This window comes from Pagrus major, chromosome 19, assembly GCF_040436345.1.
Source record: "Pagrus major chromosome 19, Pma_NU_1.0".
NCBI lineage: Eukaryota > Metazoa > Chordata > Actinopteri > Spariformes > Sparidae > Pagrus > Pagrus major.
In genome coordinates this window covers 14,401,401-14,421,560 of record NC_133233.1, presented here as the reverse complement: position 1 = coordinate 14,421,560, position 20,160 = coordinate 14,401,401, and the positions used below count along the sequence as shown (strand labels likewise).

The window sequence follows — 20,160 nt, the reverse complement described above, 5'->3', positions numbered from 1 at the left end:
GGATAAACACGAGCCTTGATCTATGCCTGGAGGTAATATGGCTGTAATTTGAGGATGTAGTTGTTTATTGCCATGGAAACGGATACTATGAGCTGAAGCAAGCTGGCTTGGGATGAGATCGATAACCGAGACCCGTTAAAAGTGTCCCATGATGCCTCTTTAGATCCTAGTTTTGGCAAAGGAGCTTTAAAACAATAAAAACACAACTTATGGTTATATTTTCCTGCTGCCCTCGACCCTTTTTTTATAATGTGTAGTATTTATGGTTGTTCGAATTGTTACATTTGGTCCGTAAAACTTGAATAAGAATTGCCTTTTTTTTTCTTTTTTTTTACAGTGGAGGAATAATGTCTTTTTGTTTTAAATACCTACTACCATCATGCATTTTTTACTCCATAGTGACAAATAAGCTGATTTCTGTGATCAATGCTCAATCAGAAACAATGTGTTTTTGAATGTTTTTAAATTTTGAGTTATCTTTGGGTTCAGTCAGTCTTTTTTTAGCTTAAGTTTTGTTTATTTTATTTTTTTGGATATCACAGAAGTCTTTTTTGATCTTATTTTAGCCTTTTTTTCTTTGGGCTTCATCCAGTAACTTGGAGTTCCTCTTTACTCTTTTTAGCGAAGGAGCAGGGGCCGTGGTAGTAGGTCTCAAAGCTTAAGTGACACTTCCACTCAGTGTATGGATAGACCCCCAGACGAGGACAAGAAGGTAAGACAGCCCTCAGATCTTACCCTCTCTATGCCTTCAACCCACAGCTGTGACTCCACCAGGAACATATGCCCTCACTGTTACACGGTCACACTGTGGAGGGACAGGCAAATACACAGTAAAACCAGTGATCAAGAATAATTTTCAGCTGCTCTAACAATGACTTCATAATGAGCATTTATTGAAGCAGTCTTTTAACATATTTGCAGTACGTTATTTATGACCAGTGGTGTCTCAGAAGACATATTTGTTTAAATTAGAATGTCAAATGAATAAGAGGTGTGATGTTTTTGGTCATTTGTTGAAGAGTCATGTTCACAACAAAGATGGCTGATATTTTTTTTGGACTCTAACATGTTGAAAAAATAACCAAAACCCAACTAATGACCATCTTGGGTCTGGAACATCACTTTTAAGTCCCTTGGTTACATAAAATGAGAATTAAATGTTTTGAAATGGATGAATGGCCTTGAAAGTAATGCATTGTATCAATACTTTCCAGAGTAATAACCTAAGCAAAAGATGTTTTTGATTTGAGCATACTTACTTGACAGAGGCATAGAAATGTGTTGTACCTGAAAACAGATTATGTCCTTCAGCTTTACTTAAGAAGGCCATTTAATATCACTAAAGTCCTTTAATCTGATGCTTGTTTGACTACAGCCAGCCTACACCCACCAGCCTCTAATGAATGCTACATTAGTGTGACTTCATCAGTCACAGCTGTTAGCAGAACATGTAATCACAGGCTGCGAAAAATCAGGATTTGCAGGAGGTGTTGAGTCATCTGTTCCACTTTTTTTTTTTGGTCATGTGTACAGAGCCCGTTTAACAGCAGAAGCCAGGACACAACTGCAGATGAATTGTTGCGGCATGTTAAAGTAGTAATAAACACTTGTGATGGTTGAGACTCCCATCTCCAACTTTACAGGCCTGTAAATAGAGTATAAATAGGGAGGTACTAAAGCGAACACATGACTGTCCCTTTACAGTTGAGCTGTTGAGAGAGCGTAGTGTTTTCTGTTCATTGATTCTCCCCACCAAACTCGACCCTGTTTGGACAGCACTTTTGAAAATGCATCCATTCTCATTGCCTTTCTTGAATAGCAATCACTGGGAAGAGCTTAAAGGATCCAAATATTGAAGTTAGTTTGGCCGGTCATGATAATTACTTTTTGTTGAACAGTGTAATGTCAAAGAAATAATTGTACTAAACAGTATTATTGTAATTTTAAGACCACTTTATGCCACTGATCGTGATGATATAACAGCTTAATAATGCAGGTACACCTTTTCAAAGAGCAATGCTCTTTTAATTCCTAAGACATAGGAATTGGAATGAGAAACAATATTAAAATATCCTAGATAAATTAAACATGAATAGATTAAAACCATACAACAAAGACAAAAACTAAAATGGAATAAACAGCTTAGGAACTGTGCCAAAGTCTGGTGGTTGGGAAACCCTCGCTATTTGTTCTGGCACCATGTTGGCAAAAATGTTGGTAACATTGTTATGTAAACAAACAGCCGATGTCGAGGTCAGCAACAATGATCGAGGTCATGCACATGTCGATAAGCCAAAATGATATATACAAAAAGATATGTACTATTAGTGGATGATTAATGACAGACCTAAGGTTAGTGTGTGAAGTCGGCTTAGTCAAGTTACTTATAGCGCACACAATTGTCGCAAAGTGCATTGCAGCAAACAAAGGACAGTCAGAAAAAACAAACACGGACCATTAACATACTCAAACATGTGAGACACAGCTTGTGTGTGCGCTTGTGTATGTGCGTGCGTGCGTGCGTGCGTGCGTGTGTGTGTGTGTGTGTGTGTGTGTGTGTGTGTCCACATGCTATTGAGCCCCTCTGCCTGGCTTTTGTTAATGCTGCCATATTTGCATCAGCTAGAGTACCCCCTTCTCTCTTTCTCTCTCAAACTCTCTCCCTCTTTCTCTCCCCATCCACATTCCAGGGTCAGAGATCAGTAGGCTGTGTGTGTGTGTGTGTGTGTGTGTGTGTGTGTGTGTGTGTGTGTGTGTGTGTGTGTGTGTGTGTGTGTGTGTGTGTGTGTGTGTGTGTGTGTGTGTGTGTGTGTGTGTGTGTGTGTGTGTGTGTGTGTGTCCACACATGCATTTGTAATGTGGTTTGGAGACTCAGATGTATACCCACCTCATGTTAGCCCCTGCAGTCAAACTACAGCAGGGGCTAAAAGATCCCCCACACTGGCCGCTTAGAAAAGGCCTGCAGGAAACACACACACACACGCACACATAAACACATCCATACATGCACAATGGCTGGTCAGAAATCCTGCAGGAAACTGCACAGGGGAATTCCTGCCAGGCCAGGGCGGATTATTTTCCCCCTTACTTCCTGTTCCTCCGTTTCCCCCCTCGTCTTCCCTCGCCGCTCCTCAACCCCCCTCACCTCTGTGTCTACACCCTCTCATCTTCCTCCTGAAGCAGCTGTGTTGACTTGTGAAGCATTTAAAACACGTTATATCAAATTAACAGGCAATAATTTGTCATTGACACAGGCCATCTATTTGTGATATAACAAAGCAAAGTTTAATTAATGTAACTCTTGTCTTTGAACATTACAGAAATGAAAGGTAAACAATTAATGAAGTAGACAAGTAACCTTTATTTAACTATGGTGTAGATAAAAAGAAATGCTAAAATGTGTGTAATTTCTGCTTTTCTCAGTTATATCTGATTTGTAGTTGAATATTTTTGGACTTTGGAGCAAAACGAGTAATTTGAAGACGCTCTGGGAATTATCTGTTGGCATTGTTCACGGTGTTCTGTCATTTTATTGATAAAATGATCAATCCATAGATAAACCAGTGACAAATATATTGATAATGATTGTATTCGTAATTTGAATAATTGAATACATTCGATTATAGTGACAAAATGTAAAATAGCACCAAGAAAAACAAAAAACTATACTTGCATGCATGTGGTTTCAGAGCTGCGAGAAGACAGTTATAAGGTATAGTGTTCTCCTGAAAAATGGGACATTATCACTCATGAGAACCAAAAAACTTTTAATATTTGAAATAAAAAGTTCCGCTTGTCGTATTTTGTTGCCATCTTCTGACGTCGAAATTATCAAGCATTAAATAATCATGAGAACATAGAATCAAAGTTAATATGAGCAGATGGTAAAATAAACAAAGTGACAAAAGACATTGATTTCTGTGGGTATCAAGGAATTCTTTTGAAATAACTTTTTACAACTACATTTAGATGTGATGATTAAGTCTTCAGGAGTCTGGACATTTTTGTTTGAACTCTTAAACTGTACGAACCCCGTGAAAATCAACGTTTTCAGAGCCACACGATCAACATTCGACATAGACGGAGAGGATTTCAGCCCACCCTTGTGTTGCTCATTGCTCGGGAGTTTGTTGATAAATAGACGCGGCCCTCGTCCTCTGCCACCTCTTATATTTACCCCACACAGTCTCAAAGAGCACTCGGACATGTCAAATGATCAGGCTGCTAATGGTCAGCAACAGAGAAAGAGGGGAAAGGACACGCTGAAAGGCTTTGTCACTGCCTGTATAATCAATTGACCTGATTGATAAGGGTGTGTCAGGGTTACATTGTGTGTGTGTTATGTTTCCCACGCCCAGTGCTTCGTGTGTGTGTGTGTGTGTGTGTGTGTGTGTGTGTGTGTGTGTGTGTGTGTGTGTGTGTGTGTGTGTGTGTGTGTGTGTGTGTGTGTGTGTGTTATCCGACCCTCTCAGCTCAGCCTCTGTCCATCAACACCTACCTCTGGAATGTTAATGAAAAACAACAAGGGAATCCCAAAGAATTTACCTCTCTGTCTCTCTCACGTCTTCTTTTCTCTCTACTATCATCTCTCCTCTCTGTTGCAGTTAACCGTCTCTGTCCTGTGTTTCTCTCTTGTTATTTGATGTTGTAGCCAGTTTTCAAGGTAGGCACTATTGTTTAAAGTAGTTCTGGACATTTGGTTGATGAGTCAAGCGACAGGAAATTATGGCTGCGCCCTGAAAGTTGAGGATCGGAGTCATTAGGCAAGAAGACTAATGGTCGACTTGCATTTTTTTCAGTCGTACCACTTCTCTTTTTTTAGTGTGCATCACTGCACACATAGCAATACAGGAGTTGGGGGACAGCCCAACAGAAACAGAAAACAAAAACTGTAATTATTCTGGAACTAATTTATTGAGCAAAAAGTGAAAACATTAGCTTATTTCAGTCCCTGAAATGTAAAAATACTGAACTTTATGTTGTTGTTGCTTTTGTTTTACATCACTGATAAGTGATTATCTGCAGGTCCAACTGTTTGTCTGACAAAGTAAGCAATCTAAAGACACCACCTTGGGCATGTAAAGAGAGCTGCAAACAATTACAACTATTTTGATAATTGACTAATTGTTTAAGTCACTTTTAAAGGATAAATATCAAACAATTGCTGGTTTCAGCTACTTGAATGTAAGGATTAGCTGCTTTTCTTTGTCATTTATTATAAATGAAGAGTGTTTTTTCTCGTCTTTTGGACTAGAGGACATTGCTCTGGAAAACTGTAATGGCATTTTATAATGAATGATCAAAAACTAATCAGCAGATAATGGAATTGATTATTTGAAAAAATAATCACTGTAGGTTAAAGACCCTCAATAAACAGTGAAACGCCTGTAGTTCAGTCAATACTAGGGATAGAACAGTTGTCGACCTGGCCAATCATCGGGGCTAATATTGAGCTTTTTTCCAATTATCGGTATCAGTGTTTTTTGTGTCCAATTGCAGATAAATGAATGTATTTAAGAATGCAATACTTTGGCCTGCGTGTAGCATTCTTTCATTAATAGCCTATCAACATTGAATAATCTCAATCTGCAATGTAACTGTTGTCTTAAGTACAGTACTTGCGTCATTGGTTATTCTAAATCATGACACGTAAGATTTTTATCTTTTTCTTCAGAGGTGTATCAGTTCCAAATATCCGTTACTTCTTGATTACTAATCTGTAACGGCATCGGCCCTGAAAAAAACATGTCGGTAGATCCCTACCAATGTCAATACAAATTCAACCATTGTTTCAACTCACACAACTCTATTTTAATGAGAACACCATATTCCAAAAATACGAAATATGTCAGCTATTTAAGGGAAATGTGTATAAAATGACCAAACTGATACAGAATATATGCCACTGTCAGGCAGAGTGGAATACGGTGATTTTAAGAGCTTTAAAGCTACTGAACAGAAAATAGAAAATAGAAATATTTGCTAGTTGCTGCGATAGTTCAAGGATATTCCAAGAGAAAGAGACACACCATCAGAACTCTTAACCCCTGAGCGTTAGCGGAAGCCAGCGTGCAGAGAGGTTTCAGTAGAGCTGCTATCTCCTGATTTGGCTGATGGTGTCTGTTAACTGCCAGTCACAGAGGAAGTCTGGTTAAACTGTCACCCCAGCCTCTCCTCAACGAGACCCTGGTGGGGAAGATGAGGGGGGAGGGGCAGGTACGGGTGTTTCAGAGTTGTCATGACACTGAACATTACAAGCATGTTGAGTCCCATGTCGTCTCTCAGGATCGCTGCATATTTTCATCGCTCCTTGGAGAGTTTGCCTCTGTGTGTGTGTGTATGTGTACGCATTTGTGTGTGTGGGGGGGGTGTCCACGTTAAAGTGTGTACGAGCGTACGTGCACCTGTCTACAGAGAGGTGTCAGGGGTGCGGGGCGTGCGTGCGAGGTGTAAATGCGCTGGCACCCCGTCGCCACATCAGGGGTGCGAGAGGAGGGTGGCAGCACGTGCGATAGCGAGGGTGTAAATTGAGCTGTGATCGTCCAAGAAGCAGGATATGATTGGATGAAAAGACGAGACCTTGTGGGCTTCGGCGCGAGGCACTTATACACACTCTCTCCTAAACTGTAGCCTGCTGATTTTCTGTTGCCTCCTGCCGCCCCCCACCCCCCTTCTTTTTAAAATCTGTCCTCCGTCACTCTCTTTGTGTTTGTGGATCTCCAGGCTTTCATCTCAGACTGAGCCTTTGAAATGCAATGCTCTCTCTTTCCGTCAGCCACACACATTCTCGCTCTTCTGTGCCTATATCCTAATAACTCCTTTAGTTTGTTTTATTTTTTTTGCTGTCTCTTTGGCTTTAATCTTCCAAAGAACACTTGCGGTGGTCTCCACATTCAGATTTTTTTCCTAATGTTTCTAAAATGCCATAAAATAATGGTTGGAGAAGGTCTGATTTTCTCTCTTTGTCTGTCTTTATTTCTCTCCTCCCTGTATCATGTCTTAAGCAGCTTCACCCATCTGTTTCTCCTTTTTTTTCTCTTCTCCACTTCAGAAACACAAGGAGCGGGACAGACACAAACCCAAACACAAGAAGACGATGGACATGTCGCCCTCCCTCGTCTTACCAAACATCATGGTCCCAGACAAGGTTAGGGCGCTCCTCCACTCCTCACTCCTTTTGTTTTAATTAATTGTGGCCGGGCTGGTTAAATATTACAGCAGGTGTGTTTGGTTGACTTTTTCTTTTCTTCTGTTGACCTTCATTGCTCTTCCTCTTTATCCCTCACACATCCTGATCTTCCACTGATCTTTCTCCTTTTTTTGGTCCTCCCTGTTCCGTTGCTTCTCGTGGTTGCTGTCCTCCCTTTCCGTTCGACCATAATTTTTCATTTCACCTTCCTCCTCCAGACCTTCAACAGCAGCAGCTCAGGCGGAGGCGTCACCTCTCTGCCGGCGCCCTCGCAGAAGCGGCTGGACGACGGCACGGCCCGTTTCACCACCGCCAACTTTCAAGAAGTGTCGTCCGCACTCTCTGGCGGCAGCTCCAAAGACGGTGTGGCTGCAGATGCTGGGAAGGTGTCGTCCGAGGCGAAGAACAAGAAGAACAGCGGCGGCAGTCACACGGTGGGACAGAGGGGCGGCCGCAAGTCTCTCACCTCCTCAGGGAAACCCCTCCCCTCCGCCGTGGTCACCATGGCAACCTCCTCCACGTCTGCCTCTGCTTCCACTGGGCCTTTCCACCAAGGTGAATTAATAGCTGCAAATGGTCCTGTATGTTAATTTTCCCAAAGCTTGGAATTAACCACGCAGTTAGAAAAATGGAAATGCGGATCACCTGGTGTTCCCGCTCTCCGAAAATCTGCAAACGCAGCACATTTGCAATTACACATGAGTTATTAAAACCCAAATAAGAGTGTGATTCATGTGTTTTATGTGTGTGTGTGTTTGTGTGCTGTGTCATTTTCTGGATCTTGGCCAGACACCAGACTTTAGTGTGTGGCCATGATAACAGTGTTTCGTCTCGACTGGCCTCTGGCTCCTGTAATCGGAGGCCCAGTCTGGGAAAAGAAACACAAGCGCACACACAGAAAGAAAGAACATGTGGGGAGGTCAGGACCTGAAAGGAGTTGGTGCTCACACTGAGCTCCTGTGTTTTTTACTATCAGAACCTTGAAGCCCTTGTCAGGTGTGTGTTTGTGTGTGTCTATTAGACAAATGTGTGTGTGTTTTAAGTGCATCCGTCCATTTGTGTGCTTTCAAGGCAGTTGGTCTTTTAATGAGAGGACTACATGATGAGGGAGGGCTGCTGTACGCCAGATAGACAGCGGGAGAGCAGATAAAATGCTTATTTTGGTTATCTTATGTCTGCTGCTCCCATGATGATGGAAGGGAGAGTCATTTGGAAAGTTTTCCAGCTGTAATGCCTGTTTCTCTCCTGCTTCTTCATCTCACATACCGTTCCATTTTATCTCCACTTCTCTCTTTTGTTCACCTCATCGTCTTTATTTTCCACCTGTCTTTCATTCCTCCAGGCCTCCTGTTGACCAGTGCCAGCAAGACACCCTCTGCTCCTTCCTCCTCCGACTTCCTAAGCTTCTCAGATTCATCGTTGCGTCCCGGGGGTGGGACTAGCTTTTCCTCCCCGCCATCTTTCAGCAGCTGCCTTGTGAAGCCAAGCTCAGAAGGTGGAGCTTCAGAGGGAACTACGACACTCTTTGGTTCTCTGATGTCCGCCACTACAGCTTCTGCAGGTACCAAACGTTTATTTACAACATTGTTCACGTAAGGCTTTGGCAGCACTGAACATTACAGCTGGGTTAAAAGCCAACCCAATAGCCATAATACATGTTGGCAAAGTAAGTTTCTACATTGATTTATGCTGCAACTTAATGTTTTTTGAGCTTTCATTTTCAATTTTATCATGTGACAACACTGTGCTCATGCTCTGGTTAGGTTTATGCACAAAAAACACTTGGTTAGGGTTAGGAAAAGATCATGTTTTGGCTTAATAACCTTTTGGGTCGCCACAAACATGGTAGGAAATTGTTCCAGGGCCTCCTTTTAAAATATCCAGTTGTGTCACACTTAGAAATGTTGAGAAAAGGCATGTAAGCAAGGTAACACAAGGTACTAGCCTGGTATTAACATGGGGTATATCTCGGTAATACTAGACTAAAATTTATGTAACCGAGTAATGAGGGGCCAAAAACAAAGATTAATAACATATTTAGTAATAACAAGAGTGTTTTGGTAACCATATGGTAACCTGATGAGAATAATATGGTTATAATGACGTAATGAGGTTGTATAGGTTGATATATAGGTTGATACCTTTTCAATCTTCAAAATTCTTGGAAGTCAGAATTGGTAATTACCATTATTATAATGTTGAAATTTGTCCTCTTGCATGGTCAAAACATTCCCTTTGGTTTAAGGCTAATTCTGTACAAATGATATGTTTAATACTGTGACTTGTGACCTGGAAACACTCAGTACTTTCTGAATAATCACCAGAATCAAGGCTATTAGTACCCAGCAGTAATGTATAGTGCTACTATGTTTTATTACTTCGTTATGTGCCTACTTAATTGTGTATACCTGCTTTCCTGTTCACATTTTTGGTCTCATATTAGTTTTTAGATAATGTTTTCACAACCGTCACAACAACAAGTCTAAAATCATTACCACGGTACTTCAACAGAAGCCCTGTGTTACAAACTACAAGTGAGGAGTTTAAAAGATGTGAGCTTTTACCAGTATGAAGAAGACACTCATCAGGCTGCATTATGGGAAGTGCAGGCTCCAATGTTTTGAAGCTTGATCTGTATTGCATACCAAAAACCACAATATCTTGACCTCTGCTGCGTCAGTTTTGTCTCTTGAAAGTACCACAACTTTACTGTTGCACTATGTAGCTGGAGGACTCATTTTGTTCATTTTTGATAGTGAACAGACTGCGTTTGGGTTTTGGACTGTTGGTGAGATAAAACAAGCTATTTGATTAAGTCAGCTTCTGTTCTTGGAAACTGTGATGGGACTTTCCCAAAGTCTCTGACATTAGATCAAACAACTAATAGATTAAATGAGTTAGTAACCAGCAGATTAATTAATCTGAACAAATCATTGGTCGCCAGCCCTGATTTACAAGAGAACTGATGACGCGGGAAGTGCTTTCCTGTTAAAGTAGATTCTTTGATGGATCTCAGCCCAACAAACCACAACAAAACATCAAGAGACTGCAAGCTTTATGCTTAAATATTCAGTTCTGCTTTCATATCATTTCAGTGGGCGGGAAGCTGTATGAGAATTCCCACAGTCTCACAGCCAGCGAGACGACAAGCCTCGGTGGGTCCGCTGGCTACAAACGGCCCCAGCCCTCCAGCTCAGGGCCAGGGATCGGAGCCGCAGCAGCGGCAGCAGGAGGAGGAGGGGGGGATGATGGAGTGAAGAAGAAAAAGAAGGGCAACTGGCGAAACAGATTTGGACCTTGCTTTACCACGGACGTGAAGCCTTCAGAGCCAGCTCCTTCCCTGACTCTCCCCGCCTCCTCCGCAGCCAACACCTCCTCCACCGCCTCCCCGTCCTCCTCCTCATCCTCAGCACTCTCAGGCCGGCCGGGCTTAGTCTCCAGCAGTGGATTAGGAGTGGGAGTTGGGGGAGGAGTAGGAGAGAGGGGGCTTGGGGTCATGGGTGTCAGCGGTGGGATTCAGAAGTCCCCGTCACTCCTCAGGAATGGGAGTCTGCAAAGCAACAGCGGCTCCGCAACCACTGGGCCAGGTGAGGAGGACACAGCAAGTGAACACACACAAAACACAACAATGTTTTATGATAATGAGAGTTTTGAAACACTCAGACACAAAAGAACACACAAAAGAAATACTCTCTCACACCCTGGATTTAGGAAATTATGTTCACAGTTTTGCTGTGGCTAAAAGCCAGAAATATGAAATTGTTTGGAGCTAAAATGAGGACACCGGCTGGTTTAGTTCAAGATTTTTTAGCATATTATGTCCAAGTTGTGATTCCACCTCCTGACTTGCCATTTGCCACCAAATGCTTATGAATGAAACAGAAAATGCTTGCGCCTCTGTGCAGCAGCATATTAACAGCACCAATCACAAATAGCACGGCTTTGACACACCTTTGTGGTCGACTCCTTGTGTGCATGTGTGTGTATGTCAGAGAGCCGGGTCTGTGTGTGTTATTTGTTCACACACACGTGGAAGTGGTCTGTATGTTTTTCTCTTCTTTTTTTTTTCATCGTGTTCTGTTGCTTGGCAACTGTCTTTATGCTTTGGAGTTTCCCCTCTGCTGATGGAAATGGCTCAGTCAGTGCAGCCCACACATCCCACATCTCCCCTTCCTTCCAGAACTGCCACCCTTTTGTTTCTCTCTGCTGCCGCTCAGCTGCTCTCTCTTACCTGCTCACTCCTCGAATACTCCTCTCACCTGTTGATGCTTTATGCAGTCGATAGTGTGTTTACAAGTGTAAATGCAAATTAAGAAAACAAATGCTCTAATCAGGATAATGTCCATCAGTGATCGTTAGGATCACCTGATCCGACACTGATCACCAAATTTGTTCCTGTTCTCTAATTTAAACATTTTTACATCAGGCTTTTGCATTAGAGCCTGATTATGGTTCTTTATCTGTTACTGAGTCTATTGTTTAGAGCCCAGCTGGTGCTGATACTGATATCAGGGTGTAAAGAAAAATCCAATATCGATATGTAGGCCAAATTTCTTGTATGTAAATATATATACTTGAAATATAAACCTAAACGCTGATTATTATTTTATTTTGCAATGATTCCTCAAATGTGGTTATCGAACATTTGTGACAAAGATATGTACTTAATTGAGGCAGGATATTTGATATTTTAAACAACTTTATTGTGTGAAATTGTATTTTTGCACTGAAACTTCACTGGGAATTAAATAATTATGAATGACCCCCGGCACATATCGGACAGCATACACCGTTATCAGTTTATCAATATATTGATCAGGGTTTGCTTTTTTTATTATTCCAAATTTTAAAATGGTTAGTACAGTATTTTTTCCATTTGCACTACTCTTTCCAAAGTGATTCAATACATCTTGTTATGTTTGTCCTTAACCTTCTTTATCTATAATAAATATTAAGACCAACAGCTCAGTGTCACATTGATCGGAGCATCCATAGAGTACAATAAATCTGTAGTAACATCTTGTTTTTACTCATCTAGTAGCAGTATAGTTCTTAAAGTATAAGAATTGTGCATTTGCTAAGTATGAATGTAACAATACACCGATTCTCAATTCATCAAATGCTTGTATGGGCATTCAGGCGCAGAGAGTAAATTATGTTCTAGTCCAATTTATGAATTTATCATTATAATTCATTGTCACAGTTCAGTGAGGTTAATTTTGAATTGACAGAAATTTCCCTCACATATATCGTGTTAATAACAATTTTATGTGACTGAGGGAAATATCTTATTAAAGTAATGTAACATTCATCAGTTGTATCCTATTGTTTGTGTCACTGCAGATTTATTTTTAATTGTTGTACACATTCTGTCTATTATAAATAGTGATACGCAGTCATGCCTTCAACGGTGTGTTTAGTGGCTATTTTATATTTACGTAGCTTTGAGCATTAGTTGGTGAGTCAAACCTGAGGACTGGTGCCGTTTGCCTCCTGAATAAAATTTCTTTCTGCAGTATTGGTCCTGGATAATTTTGTTAGTGATTTTTGATGTTTGTGCTTTTCCCTTCAGCAGTGGTAGCATTTCTGACCACAGCTGGTGAAAGCAGATAGGGGAAACAAACCAGTGGTCTATGGCTGTGTGCATTATATGCATGCATGTGTGTGTCTGAGGATCATGTGTTCGTCTTCCTACTGTAAATATTTAGCTGAGGGTTAATGCAGGGCAGTAATGGGGAGGATCCCCCCCTCCCATCCTGTCTGCTGACTCCACCGTGCTGATGGATAGATAGTTAGCCTGATAGATATGTGTGGGGAGAGGCAGGGGGTTAGATTTTGGCTAGGTTAATGTTTGACGGCAGGGGGGTCACCGATGGGACGGACGAGCTGGTAGAGCGCAGTGGGGGAGGTTTGGTGGACATAAATTTATTCAGGCCGGTGGGTGTGTATAAAAGAATGAGAAAAGAGACAGGAAATCTTAAGATGCTGATTGCTGTTGATTCATGTATTGATTTGCTTATTTATATGATGTTTTGGTCATGGTTTTTTGAAGATTTCTTCATCTGTAGTTTTTGTTCCTTACCCCAGTGAAGACATAGTTATCAGCAGCTTGGTCTCACTGCAGAACACGTGAAGAGAAGTTGTGAAAAGCAGGAAAATGTTCAGTGAACGGACTTCATTTAAATACCAAAATAGGCTTGTTGGTAGGAAAAGAAACCTGCGTTTGAAATTTCTTCATCACTTCTTTACTATTTAAGTTTGTCGTTTGTAAGTGTGTTTGTGCCAGCAAAATGCTTTTCTGCATAAGAAGAAATTATTTGGATATTCATAAACAAAACCATCAAAATCACAATTTAAAAATGTAAATTTTTTGGCTTAAAATTTTAATGTTTTTGCTGTTCATTTTTAATCTGTACATTTAACAAGTGTGAGCACTGTGGTGGGTGAAGCTTGAAATATTTTTGGAGAACAGGGCATTCATCCAGAGCAAAGCTTGCTAAACACACTGCAGAAAAACTACACACACACACACACTCGATGCAGAAACTCTCTAACAAACAACACATCTGAAAATTGGAGACAAACAATTTCAAAGTGACAGCTCTTTCATGTTTTTTAGAAAAAAAAAATTGTGTTCCTAATCAGTAAACTGTGCCAAATACATAAAAGGTAAAAAAAAAAGAAAAAGAATATTTTCAGTTGAATTTTACACTAGTTCAATCACCCCTCAGTTTGAAGCCTGAATGTGTTTTGTATCTGTTTACCGTCTAACTGCGCATAATTGCAGACACTCGTGAATTTCATTGTCTGCACAAGCTGTTGTTGATTCTGCAACTGATGTGGCGTCATCAGTCTATGCCAAACCTACATACATTTTGCGATACATGCATACAGACAAGGTTACGCATACAGTCATGAACGAGCACACACACACACACACTCATACACTCTCACACAGTTACATTGCCTGCCCTCGATGTGGCTCTGCTCCCTCTACATGCCGTCGTCATGTTTGAATGCATTTCTGTTTGTCTTTGCTGGTAGAAACTTCTCAGAATGTCTCTCCGTTGCCTTGATGGTGTTCAGTGTTTCCACATTCCTATTTTAATCCATGATTAGCTGTCTGTCTGTGCAGCTTAAAAAGAAAAATACAAGCTGTAGTGCCCCAGCATCAGCCTGCAACTTTGATGTAAATGTCCTCCTAAAACAGAATTTGGAAATTCTAAGTGAAAACTCTGATTCAGCTTTTAAATAACAGAGTATGATGCCGTCCGCTTGGTTTTTAGATTGGACTTAACCCTCCCTAAACAGACAACATAGATTTCCTATGGAGATAATACCAGCTTGAACTAATCAAGGTGGATATTTTTGAAGCTTACAGACGTACTGAGCAGGAAGGGAAAAAAAGGAACAGGAAGGTTGGCCGATGGAGGCAGTTGTGCTTCAGGGGCTTAACGTTATTGATCACACAAGATACAGTATAAGTTTTACAAGCTAAGGCTTGTGTGTTAGAAGAAATGTTATTGGTCTTTTGTTATCCTATGGGAAGTTTTAATTCCCGTCAAAAGCAGTAATAAGAATCATTTAATAGAGAATAAGTTTGTCTTTGTTTTTTTGGGAAATGTCCTCACCAGAGAGGGCAGTACAAAATAGCCTTGTTGTTATGAGCATATACATGTTTCAGTTAATTTAGTTTATTTAAATAAGTGTTTTATTTTATAGATGACTTTTTAACTGAGCACGTAATCCTGCTTCTCACTTAAACCTGATATTCACCTCATCTAGAGCAAGAAGTTTGTCACCTAAAAATTATAATATTTAAAATAAATGAGTGATAGAAATATGATGCAATTAATCTTAACATTTAAAAAGTTTTAACCGATTTACACTTTAGTTTATAGATGTTAATGTTTTAAATTCAGCTGTCATTTCCCGACTGATTAAACTTTGCAGTGTAGTTTGGTTGTCTTATTTTGGAATATAAATAAAGATATTAAATAATTTTTTTAATGCAATTATTCCTGATGAAGCCCTTAAAAAAACAGCACACATGGGCTGTGATTCATAAACAGCAGTCAGTTTAGCAACTTATTAAATGGCCTGTGCATTGTAACACCATAAAGTCAATATGAGTTCAGATGAACCTGTATTTTCTCCTGTCGCTGGCTCTGTTTTTGCAGCCTCTTGTTGTGTTTCCCTCTTTTCATCGATGGCATGAGCTAAACTCTGATAAACTGTTGGTTTGGCCTCTAATCCAGCTGCTAAAAAATCTTGTAGGAGCTCGTGCCCCCTGAGTCACGGCAGCCCTGCTTTGGGTATCAATTTTTCTGGTGCATATTACAAAGCGTTATAAATAGTATGTAGGCCCATGTAGTGTTCGGATCTCTCTCGCTCTCCCTCTCTCTCCCTCCATCCCTCCCCTCCTGGCACAAAGATCTCTTGTTCCCCCAGTGAATGTGTGCTGCCCTGAGCCATTCAGGCTTTTGTGGGGCTGAGGGGCCCTCCACCACCACCCCCACCTCCTCTGCTGGGGTCAAAGGGGGGCAGGGGCAGGGCTTATCCCTGGTTAGTGGGCGAGCGCAGGGGTGTGTGAGTAGAGGGAGGGGGAGAGATGGAGAGCAAAGAGATAAGGGAATGGAGCATGCGTATGGGTGTGTGAAAATGAAGCAATATGTTTGCGTAGGTGATTTACAACTAGAGTATATTTTAAATGTAATATTTATGATTTTTTTGAATAAGCTGAATAAAATTGTCTGTTTTGTCTGAATTATTACAAAGAGCACAAAGAAATACATGTGAAAGGCAGAAAATGTGCCAATTGATTTTCCTCTTTGTCGTCTGTCCCAATTTGTAAAAGCTTCATGCAAATTATTTGTGTCATATGTCATAACTATTAATACACGTTATCTGACCGGACACTCAAACAGGCTGGTTAAGCTAATCATGCATTGCATTTGTTGGTTTTATAAATCATGCATTAAATCGATCTAAGTCAACACATCTGCGCCTTGATTAATACTTAATTTTAGCTGTTCCATTATCTCCGTAAATGATTCATGCAAAGTTATTAACATTTTTGTTATTTCATTGTGAAAAGTCTTTAAAAGAAAACAGAGATAATGGAGAAAGCTAATTTTAATTGACACATTGTAATTATTCAATTAAAATGTGTTTAATTCTACTTTTGACATGACAAGAATATTGCTACAAAACTACAGCAAATGCTTCTTACATTTAGCAAAGTAATTCATGTACCAAACATTAGGATCCAAGGCAAGAATCCCAACGATTTGAAGAACTGGAATGGCACCTAGTAGAGCACATACCTCCGCCAAGGTCCAACAGTCCCCTTTAATTCAATCAAGCCTAATCCAATATCAAAATATATTTAAATCCGCTGAATCTTGATTTTTTTTTTTTCCTTCATCTGGATCTACGCCAAAACTAAGTGGGGGTCTATTCTTGGCCGAAACCCATCCTCCGTCAAACTTTTTTGGAAATCTGTTCTGTATTTTTATGTGTAATCCTGCTGACAAACCAATGAACCACTGACAAACAAACAAACTGACACAGCTGAAAACATTACCTCCATGGCGGAGGCAGTAAGACTAAGTTTTTAGAGCTGCTACTGTGACTGCGTTTACAGACACAAGATATTCTGTTTCTTACTCCTAATTACAATGTGTATTCTACTAATGTCCTTGATTTCATGCAGCCATGCATACTCTGATTTAAGAAGATAAACTTGACGTTGCAATATTTGTATATCCAAAAACTTGTTGATATCTTTTAATAAAGTTTCAAAGCAGGTGTGTTTCCCCTTCTGAACCGGAAATGTGGGCTTTTCTTTTGTGCATGCTTCTCTACCCCAGCCTTACAGACTGCTGGCTCTTCATAGCATAGCATGAGATATTCCCAATACGCTGTTTACATGTCCAAAGACTGCTGCTACAATCCAAATAATATCCGCACGTCTTTATCAGAGAATGCTTCTTCTGTCCTAATTCAGAATATCCAAATGAAACATGCTGTTTAGACAAACTTCATCAAATATCAATATGGTTGTAGTCGGGAAAATAGTGGAATATTAAACGGAATAAATGGAGTCGATGTCAATGACTTGTCATGGTTGGAAAAGCTCAGGTGTTACTAATCACATTAACAATGGCTCTGTTTTATTCAAGTGTCCCAGTAAACCATGACAGTGTGACAGTGAGCCAGTATGCACAATAACAGGACCCGGAACCTGAAACAGATAATTGGAACTCAGCCATGATTTATTTTATCAGTTGCATTTGTGCTTTTCATACTCTAATGATTATAGTCTCTGTAGCATCAGCAGTTTTTCTGGATAATTTAAACATAGTTTTAGTTGAAGATAACAAGGTTAATGTCTTTCATCTCTGATTTCTCTACAGGTGTTTTCTCTGGTGCAGATGGGTCATCGTCTGGGACAGGAGCCGTTGCCGTGGGCGGGGCCAGCTCCGAGTTGTCCCAGCAACAGCAGCCCACGCCTTCACTAGCCCCTCCCTCTCCGTTCACCGCCACGGCTCCGCTGACCAGCACAGCCTCCACACATGTGAGTCCACACACGCAACCCCCTTGCTCTCACATACATGACAATGCATGCTCATTAAACACACTCCCATCTCTTTCTTTCTTCCACGCACACACACACACACACACACACCCTCTCTCTTCATTCAGCCTCCCTCCACATCTGTCAATTCACCCACATCTCTCGCATGTTTGAGCTGAAGTGTAGCTGAACTGTGGGAACACAAATAAACCAAAGCACGCTAATTAAACGTCTTCCGCACCAAATCTCTCAGCACTATTATTAATCCGCAGCATGTTAATTATGTGTGAAATGTGTGTTCTGACCTTGTGTGGGTTGTGTTTTCTCAGCTCAGAGATTTTATAGCTGATTTTATACACCTGTAGAGGGACCTTCTGCTTTACGCAGGGCGTAATAATAAGTCTTATTCATTTTTGTCACAAAATATTTCATTGAATCCAGCCTACTTGAAAATCTGTTGACCTTAGTGAGTATGGTCTGTCTTATACTATAAAGTGGTGTGTGATTATTACTGTAAATATACAGAAATGTGTTTATGTGACCAGAAAGATAACACACAGAGAAATATTGTAAAATCATCATGTTCCTTTAGAAGAATTTGAAATTTAGTATCCAGTATAATGAAATTCTGGGGAAACCAGCTAGACTGTGTGTTATTGTAATATGCACTCTATAACCATTTCCATCATGTCCTTTAAAGATGCACTGTGTAGTTTTGGAGAATACAATTTAATCGGAAGAGAAAAATCTTCATTGGTTGATTTTCATGACTGAATTAACTGAAAAAACTAACTGTACAGAAAGGATAACACAAATTCATACTAAGTAGCCACGTTTCAAACAGCGTTATGGGGAATATGTACCCATGTGAGATTGGCTTGTTTTGTCAGTCAAGGAAATATATCAAATGAATATATCTGAGTTTGTATTATTACCTTATTGATATTGTGGAGCCCAACTTATAAATTGGTTGGCCGATATCAGCCTATCACATATATTTCGGCGTATTGTTGCCAGATATGAAAACTTCTTTTTGGTAAAGATGTAATGCCAAAAAAAAATATGTTTGGGGTAATTTTATTTAATAAACTCCCTGTAAGTTGACTTTTTTCAGTGCAATGATGTAATATTTTTGACGATAAAGTTTATAGTCAAAGTTTAATAAATCCTTCCTCTGGTACCTGTGTTTGCTAACCACTTTCGAGGAATAATTGCAATATTTGCAAAAAAAAGTGTGGATGTCGGGCATTGTATTGATTTTTTTTACTCCCTATTTTCGGTATCGGTCAGACTGTATCTCTAAATTTGATTTTCTATTCCAAAATTACATAGTGCACTTTTTAATGTGGAGATAAAGAAAATCTCCTCTCATTTCTTGGATTTATTTAAAATGTGGAGATTTTTTTATGCACATGAAATCATTTCAGGAGTGTTTATACCATTTCCAACATATTCCCATTCCCCCCTCAGATGTTGAGGCAACAGTTTAGCAGGTTTACCCAGATCAAAATGAATTATGGTGATTTACAGACATAGAACTACAATTTTTATGCTTTTCCTCAAAGTGTAATAGTTTTTGGTGTGACCCATTGGCTTATATACGCTTATATTCAAAAGTGAAGGCATTGACTCTGATTCGATCAGCTCAAACCCCCTCCAGTAATCACTTCCCTCCCATCTCCCCCAAAAAGAAAAAGAAAAACTCATCTTCAATCACTGACCCCAGTGTCCGTCCGTCCTTTCAAAACCTCCCTAAAGACTACGCTCTGTCGCTGTCCACCCAACTCCCATTTTTCTCCCATGTCCACTTACCACCTCGCTTTCTCTTTTTTTTTCCTCACACACACACACACACTTTCTCTCACCCTCGACCTTCCTTCTCTCTGTCCCCATCCATTTCTCTTTTTCTCCCTCCGTTGTCCTGTGATGTAATGACATCTGACAAGCACCACAGTAGGGATGGAGGGATAGATGGGAGGGAGGGATCAGGCCTGTGTGTGTGTGTGTGTGTGTGTGTGTGTGTGTGTGTGTGTGTGTGTGTGTGTGCATATGAGGGGGTTACTGGCCTGGCCTTCTTCTTGCCCCCTCCTCTCTGTTCAGCACATATTATAGAGGACGGGAGGCCCAGGGAAGCGCAGGATATCACGCCTGTTTGCAGCATGTATAGATGAGTTTGGGGTGTGTGTGTGTGTGTGTGTGTGTGTGTGTGTGTGTGTGTGTGTGTGTGGAAAATAGATGGAAAGAGAGCAGTGGAAAGCCAGAGTGAGGAAGACTTTCATAGAGAAAGAAATGTTTTTTTCCCCTTAATTTCCTTCAGTCACTCCAGATTGTAAAAAATAAAATAAAATGTGTGTGTTGGTTTGTAAAGTGTGATGCATCGCTCTGGGCATCT

The 20,160-nt window shown here is 40.4% G+C and overlaps 1 protein-coding gene across 3 annotated transcripts in view; it reads left to right on the top strand.

Moving 5' to 3' along the window:
• Window positions 1-20,160, top strand: part of mllt10 (MLLT10 histone lysine methyltransferase DOT1L cofactor) — a 46,637-nt gene that overhangs the window by 14,602 nt on the left and 11,875 nt on the right. For 2 of the 3 annotated variants that reach the window (XM_073488373.1, XM_073488375.1), the window contains exons 7-12: window positions 623-712; window positions 7,052-7,147; window positions 7,408-7,744; window positions 8,532-8,750; window positions 10,285-10,776; window positions 17,608-17,768. In XM_073488373.1, the coding sequence (XP_073344474.1) occupies window positions 623-712; window positions 7,052-7,147; window positions 7,408-7,744; window positions 8,532-8,750; window positions 10,285-10,776; window positions 17,608-17,768 (1,395 nt within the window). The remainder of the gene's footprint in view (window positions 1-622; window positions 713-7,051; window positions 7,148-7,407; window positions 7,745-8,531; window positions 8,751-10,284; window positions 10,777-17,607; window positions 17,769-20,160) is intronic. The other variant, XM_073488374.1, reaches the window with a different exon arrangement.